The sequence below is a fragment of the Notothenia coriiceps genome, unplaced genomic scaffold, assembly GCF_000735185.1.
Source record: "Notothenia coriiceps isolate Sejong01 unplaced genomic scaffold, NC01 NC01_scaffold00028422, whole genome shotgun sequence".
Classification (NCBI taxonomy): Eukaryota; Metazoa; Chordata; class Actinopteri; order Perciformes; family Nototheniidae; genus Notothenia; species Notothenia coriiceps.
This window is the reverse complement of record NW_011361123.1, coordinates 124,230-131,870: the sequence shown is the minus strand read 5'-3', so window position 1 is coordinate 131,870 and position 7,641 is coordinate 124,230. Positions and strand designations below refer to the sequence as shown.

Below are 7,641 nucleotides of genomic sequence, written 5' to 3'. Positions count from 1 at the left end.
GCAAACAAGGTCACGAGCCAAACTATTGTTGAGCTATTCATTTAGGATGTTCCCCTTGGTCGGCTGCATTTCTTCAATATGGATTTGCACTTGTATCGCTAATCCATACTGTCTCTGTTTCAACTCAATGTTACAGATATTTCTTCTGCGAAAATCCTGGCCCAGCAGAAAACTATAAGCGAGAACAGCGACCTTCATTTGACCTGCAGCACGTTTGGGAAAAATAAACAGATGCAGGTTACTGTTTATTTATGTAAGGGCGACCTTTGGATTGAGAAAAAGCAACAGAAGCAAGATCAAAATGATTCCACCTTCACCATACACAGAGTGGGTCTTCATCACAGTGGGAACTACAGCTGTGTCTACTCCCAAAGGGGAACTTTGCCTCACAAAGTAACCAAGAAAAGAGAGCCCATTGAGATTGTGGTTATATGTAAGGACTTTTATCCCTATGAAAGCTTCATGTCAACGTTATTTCTCTCCACTCATTTTGTCCTTCCTGTTGCACAGCCAATTTTCTCCCTGCAGATATTTCAGTAGCTGCGCCGTCCGATGTCCACGAGGGAGACGATGTTGCATTCAGGTGTATCGTTTCTGGCCCCCTGCAAACACTCGGTGAATGTCAGCTCATACACTCTTACCTGATGAGAAATGAGACCATCCTCCAAGTGCAAGCATTTCATGTCGCCCGTATGGAGGCAAATTTCACCATTGAAGGTGCCGTGGTGAGGGATTCGGGCAATTACAGCTGTGTGGTGCTGCCATCCAAATGCATCCAAGAGGGCGAGAAAACACTGTATGGAAATAACGCAGTATTAGTCGAGGTCAAAGGTGAGAATGTCAGCTGCTTATGGTAAAAGAAATGGATGTTTGCTTTAGATGGCTCCAATGATAAATAATATATTTTGAAACAGTAAAGTCCATCACGTGTGTTTTTCCTTTCCAGAAAGTTTGATCTTTATGTTGATTGCATCTTTTGGAGTGATAGCCCTGATGATATTACTGGGACTGTGTCTGTGGTGGATCATGAAACAAGGTCAGTACATCAGAAGGAAATCAAAATGCAAATCATTCATTTTTTGCAGTATAAAGCTATCATTGTCTGACCAGCTTAACACAGATCTGTTATTAGTATTCATATATAACTTATATTCTGAACCTCAACATATACAGTAAAAATGCTTTATTTTACTTTAAAACTATTTGTTTTGTTCCTATCTCAGGAGGCTTTGCTTCCAACTCATGGTGAGTGAGAAATCATTTTTCATTTCTATGTTCAGTGGATTGTGCTTGGAGACATTGTTTTAGATGCTTGATGTTTACAGTGAATTCAAGTATACTGAATACACGCCTAAATTCAGCCGCTCATCTGTCATTCTGAGTTGATTAAAGTGTTTGTCCTACAGTGTAGCGGACCAGCAGGCGGACATGACGGAGGAACAGCAGGTGCAGAGAGAGGGAGAGGATCTGGACGCACAATTTGGTAGGTTGAAAATGGACTTACCGTAAAGGCAGACTCTGGAGGGATGGTAATGAAATGATGATGACTTAGACAGAAAACATAATGTAGCTAATTTCTGGTCTCTTTAATGATAAAATGCCCTCCATACTTGTCTTCAAAAACATTTTAAAGATTTTACAAGCATTCTTGTGATCATCACAACTCTTGAAGAAGAGTAGTGGCTTAATTAGTCACAATTAAAAAAACTAATGTATGACTCTTTTTTGTCTTTCTTTTACCCGATTAAATAGACTCTTTCAGCATGGAGCAGGACGAAGAGTAAGAACATAACATATTATTACAAAGGATATTTTACGTGTTATTTTTCGTGGCAAGTAATTATTTATTGTGTCATACTTTAGCGGTTTAGTACCACCATATAACAAATAATGATTTGCAAAATAAACTGACTTTTAAAATAGTTATACTTATATTTTATTTTGTCTGCATTCTTAATACAAAGACTTTGATTTCCCTCAGGTATCAGAACCTAGGAGAGGAGGACTTCACGTACTCTGCTGATCATGAAGGATTGTACAGTGTTGCAGGTCAGAGATAACCTACTTTGAGTTATTACATAAGTAGTTTTGCCTATTAAAGGCAAGGAGATGACTTTGGTTTCTAACATGTAGATGAGGATGATGATGAGTTTGATTACTTTGATCAGATGTGTGCCAACTCACACACTTTTAGGGCTTAAGGTCCTGTCAAATCCTTATTGTGCACTATTCTCATATAGTGCACAGTTGGCAGCGTGAGAAATAAAGTCAAATCCAATTAAATTGGTTCTTATTGCTTGGATTTTTTTGCTTTACAACAAGAACAAGGCAGAACATAAATAATCAAGTTATAATAGTAAAGCTTAGAAGGCAATATGATACTGCATTGTTTTAGATTAGCTATTTTTCTGTAAGTGTCTTTGGCGCATCTTACAGGAAAACCACAAATGAATTTTTAGCAGCGGTGCAGATATGTATAGCATGTTGTGCTCTCTGACTCACTACAGCTGGTTATAAGCGCCATCATTTACCACAGAGCCCGCTATTAACCTGTGAACTTCTTTATCACAGAGGATCCACCTGCAGGACCAGTGTATGCCGTGTCATTCAGAGAGGAAAGAAGAAATCCACATCTCCCCCGATTGAACTGGAACACCAGCCTGTGATGCCCCCCTTTGGTTCAGTCACATTTGAAATGAATGTTAATCTTTAAATTGGATGAAGGAACTCGTTTTTTGAAAGTACAGTGCCTCATAAATGTCTCAATATGAAATTATTTTTTTAATTGATAATCAATAAAGCAGGAGTAGGATACAAATAAATCAAATAAGTGTAAACTTCTTCCCACCCCTTTTCGGATGTGTAATTAGTATCATTTGTTTATACATAACTTAGAATCAGTAATATTTTTGTATATCAATTTGACACTGCTTCATTTTGTATTGTATAATAATTCTCATGTTAAATGTTTGTATTATTGTTTTACACATTCAAAAAATAAATCTAATCAAATTAAATCAAAAACCACATCGATCCTTTCTGTATTTGAGAGGGGTTACATTACCTTTTGTATATATTACACAGGTGAATATTTGAAAAAAGAGTGAGAGCTAGCCAATAGAAGGGCGTGTGTTACATAGTGCTATCATTATGTAAGGGAAGTACACAAAAGAGTCCAATGAAGGCGTTTCACAAAAACCTATTTAACACACTACAGGAAAGGGGTAACCCTCCCCCAAAGCATAATAGGGCCTCTTTAAGTACTTGTGAGAATTGAACCCTTACCCCCAACAGAAGCAGACTTGTGGTGTAAGCACTGAGCTGTTTAGAGGCAGTGCAGAAATGGCAGCAAATAGTATTTTGGCCAGGAAGGATGATTGGATGAAGAAAAGAGAGGAATCCTATAAGGCCCTTCATCACTTTCACACTCTCTATATTGATTGTGATCCAATAAGCTGAGTTAGCTCCAAGGGGACACAAAGGAGGTGGTACAGAGTAATAAACAGAGCCTCTGTGGCCTTCTTGGAATCACTTCAACATCCCACATCTTCTGTTTCCTGTGTCAGAAATACTGGTAGTGTAGAAAAATCCACTGACACAACAGATTTCCAATATAAACCCTTTATCGAACTTTCTTAAAGATTTATTTACAGAAATATGCAGAAGTAACGAGTGTATGTACATTTTTGTTTTGTTTTCACACTTTCAGGGCATTTTAAATATCCAATGTTGTTCCAATGCTATTTTTTAATGTCACCCTTTCCAGGAGGTCATGCTATCCAGATCAAACAGCATGTCATGTCTTAAACACATAAAGTATTACATAAATAAAGTATTAAACCTGGAAAATGGGTGGAATGGGTGACATGTCTCTTTAAAATATTCAGAAACAATCATTTGTAGTAACAAAGAGTTACCACATGATGTCACTGTTTTAACATCCTGGCTTGGTTCTCAGAAACATTGAAATCCAGATGTTATTTTCATCTCCATGAACACATATATTGAATATTTGGTATGGCACTCAAGGTGTAGTTAACATTTAAATAAGAAAATGTTTTAGATTTTCCTATTATGAAAAAACATCCTAAATATTGAGCTTTCTATTTGGATTTTGATAGCATGTGTGATTATGTACATAATTGCGTGCTTTAATTTCAGTCATTTTAACCACTGTAATTATTTACTCTTAAAAATCATTGATTCAGCATGAGTGTGCAATTGGCATTATAGATTACATTTACTTCAGAACTAGTTTGTAAGCATCAAAATGACTAACCACCATCATCGTTGCTCTTTTTTAAACCCTGTCCTCAACATTTAAGTGTCCTTTCAAACCACTTCTTCACACAAAATCACAGTCATCTCATCATCTTGACCTTGGATCCACTCCATATGGTTGGAGCCGTGGTGAGAATATTAAATGTAATGAATACATCAGCAGTGCAGTGTTTGTTTCATCAAAGTGATTTAAATGTCATCCCAAAGTAATAGAGGCTGAAGGAAGAGGCCGGCTGTTCCCATGATGCACACAAGGATAAAAACCCAAAGGAATATCCGGTCAATAACCATGGCAACGTACTTCCAGTCATCCTGCACCTGTGAGAAATGAAACAGTTTCAATGATATGTTGACACTTTAGTAACTTCTTTGAAAGAAAATGCATTTCAACTTTTACAATCTTGACTTCAATTTTTTTTTGCACACTCACCTCCTGTGCTTCGTTCTGCAGTCTCATGTTCTCTGCTATGTATTTGACGCTCTCAAGAGCCTCTCTGACCTCGGGGGACAGCGGCAACACTGACATTACTCCTCCCTCCATAGAGTCGGAGTTGGAGCACTGACTTCCTACTCCGAATGCACCGCCTCCAGTCAGCGCCCCGATGCTGCCAAGCCCCCCGCTCCCCCCCCCTGAGTCTGCCGGCAGCTTGCTGGATCTCCCTTGCCAGCAACAGTTGCAATGGCCCTCGCAGCCCAAGAATGCGGAGCCTGCACCTTTGCCCAGGGTGCCACTTAAGTTATTGAGGTTGGAACGCTCGGTGTTGTTGAAAAGCCGTTGGCGGTTTGTCAGGCTGGACACCGCGCTGGAGGCCAGAGCCTGATGTTTGTGCTGCCTCAGCAAACCACCTGACGAATGAATGGCACAGGGCCTTGAAAGAGGCGGCCGAACACTGTTTGTCGTCGCCACCCTCTCAGGGTCCCTCTCTGGCCTCCTCATGAACATCACCCTGGGCAGCATTCCCAGGAACACTGTCCGCACCCAGCAGGGCATAGTGTGGGTCTTTGGTGTGCGGTAATGGACGTTCAACACAAACACGGTGATGACAATAGACAGGGTGACAAAGATCATGGTGAAGAGGAGGTACTCGCCAATCAGGGGGATGACCAGCGAGGTGGAGGGGATGGTCTCTGTGATGACGAGGAGGAAGACAGTTAAAGACAGCAGGACGGAGATGCACAGAGTGATTTTCTCTCCGCAGTCAGACGGCAAGTAAAAGACAAGCACGGTGAGGAAGGAGATGAGGAGGCAGGGGATGATCATGTTGACTGTGTAGAAGAGGGGCAGACGGCGGATGTACAGAGAGTAAGTGATATCCGTGTAGATTTCCTCGCAGCAGTTGTATTTAATGTCATGTTTGTAACCAGGGGCGTCGATGATTGTCCACTCGCCGCTCTCCCAGAAGTCCTTGAGGTTGATGGTTGAGCCAATCAGCACAAGATCGATCTTTGCCTTGTCGTACGTCCAGGAGCCGAACTTCATGGTGCAGTTTTGGTAGTCGAAGGGGAAGTAGGTCACGTCTATCTTGCAGGAGCTCTTGAATATGGCTGGTGGGATCCAGGTAACATCACCATTGAAGCGAAGCAGGGCCTTTGTTTTGTCATCAACCTGGAAATCTCCAACTGCACTGTTGAGAGAGAAAAAGGTAATCTAGATTAAACTGAAGGATATAATCGATTCCCTATTAGAGATATTAAAACAAATAACCGGTGTGGTTTCATTTAATCACAGCCGAAGATGTTTCTCATTCCCCTTTGAGGACATGCAACACAAAATGATACAAAAAACAACAACATTATTGGTTGTCAATGCACGACAATCCTTAATCTCAATTCACTCAACAATCAATGGTGATGTGGAGTTTTTAACTCTCACTTGTTGTAGAGGACAATGTCTGGTTTCCATATTCTGTTGGACGGCACTCGAATAAACTCCACGCCTCCAAAATCTTTAGGAAGCCACCTCAGTTTGTAGTCGTTCCAGATCTGAAAAGCAAAACAGAATAATTAGATCAAACGAAAAGCAAATCAAAGAAATTACAATGTCAGACGGATATTGGACAAAATAAAGAATGATATAAAAGATTCGACACTGATGAAAGTTGGTCTTCCCAGAAATAGCTTTTGAGAATTATCACTCAAAAACAAATCAACCTCACGGTGGCGCTAGACAAACAGTGGTGTTGACTGCAGGCTTGTTTTGGGCAAGAGGATTCTTTCTACTGAGGTGTTCAGTAAAATAGTTTGTTGTAAACAGCTTTAAAAACTATAAAACTAATGTTAAAGTGGTGATTAGCTTTTACTCTACAAATCTATTCAGACAGATTTCAAACGCATTGTCTTTTAAAAACTCAAACTGTGGGATAAATACAGAGCTTAAACTGTATTCAGACATAATGGACCACCGTTTACAGTGTGTTTTATGGAGTTGCCACTGTTTTTGACCCTCTGTTGAGGTCAGCCAGGAATCCTTATGGGACTCATAAAGCAACAATAGAAAAGCAACCTCAGAGGGCTGTATAGAGCGCCACAGTGACGCGTCCTAAAACCCGGAAGTAAACTCCTTCCGGTTCCTTCGACAAAAACCAATGCAATTTCTCCATAGGAGTTTGGGAAATAGCTCGAAATAAGGTCTGTGGTTGACACAAGTTGAAGGGACAGATCACGTTTTGTTCAGCCGGATAATATCCACATACCCTACTTTTATAATTTGTCTCTTCAATTTGTGTCAACCTCTCTCTCTCTAGGTCGTCCTCAGACGAGCCCTCCATCGTCGCTTCCAGTCATCCCGGTTCTCCATACATCTGGCCAGTTCATTGGTACTTTGTGCTCCCGCGTCGTTCTTGAGTACGTCCACGTATGTTTCTGCGGGACGTCCTCGTGACCGATGCCCGTGTGTTGGTTCCCACAGCACCAATTTGCCGGCTGGCAGCTCTTGATGCCTTTGGCAATGTCCTGCTAGTCTCATTCTCCTGGCTGCAATTTTCTCGCTCACCCTTGGTATTCCCTCGTACAGGATGTTGTTGGTTAAATGTACACTCTTGCTGATGTTAAGTACTGCTCGCAACATTCTGGTGTAGCATCCGTCTAGAGACTTTTGCAGGGTTGGCTTCAGGGTCCAGCATTCACTGCCATAGAGGAGAACAGACTCTACNGCTACGTGAGGCTGGGCCACTCGGGAGTTGGTTCTGGGCCGCATCTGGCCCGCGGGACGCCAGTTGAATAGGCCTGCCCTATAGGATAGCCATAGCACCCCCTAAGCACCCCCAAGAAATGTATGTATTTTTTGTGAAATTCATAATTTGAAAAATGATTGATTCGAAAATGATATGCTACAGTACAAGTACGTCTAGGTCTCTGTGT

The 7,641-nt window shown here is 41.1% G+C and overlaps 1 protein-coding gene across 1 annotated transcript in view; it reads right to left on the bottom strand.

Annotated features, from left to right (window-relative positions):
- Positions 1-4,066: 4,066 nt before the first annotated feature.
- Positions 4,067-7,641, bottom strand: part of chrna3 (cholinergic receptor, nicotinic, alpha 3) — a 10,534-nt gene continuing 6,959 nt past the window's right edge. The window contains exons 5-7 of the mRNA XM_010785869.1: positions 6,155-6,264; positions 4,712-5,906; positions 4,067-4,599 (exon numbers count right to left, since the gene is read on the bottom strand). Of these exons, the coding sequence (XP_010784171.1) occupies positions 4,471-4,599; positions 4,712-5,906; positions 6,155-6,264 (1,434 nt within the window). The 3' untranslated portion in view covers positions 4,067-4,470. The remainder of the gene's footprint in view (positions 4,600-4,711; positions 5,907-6,154; positions 6,265-7,641) is intronic.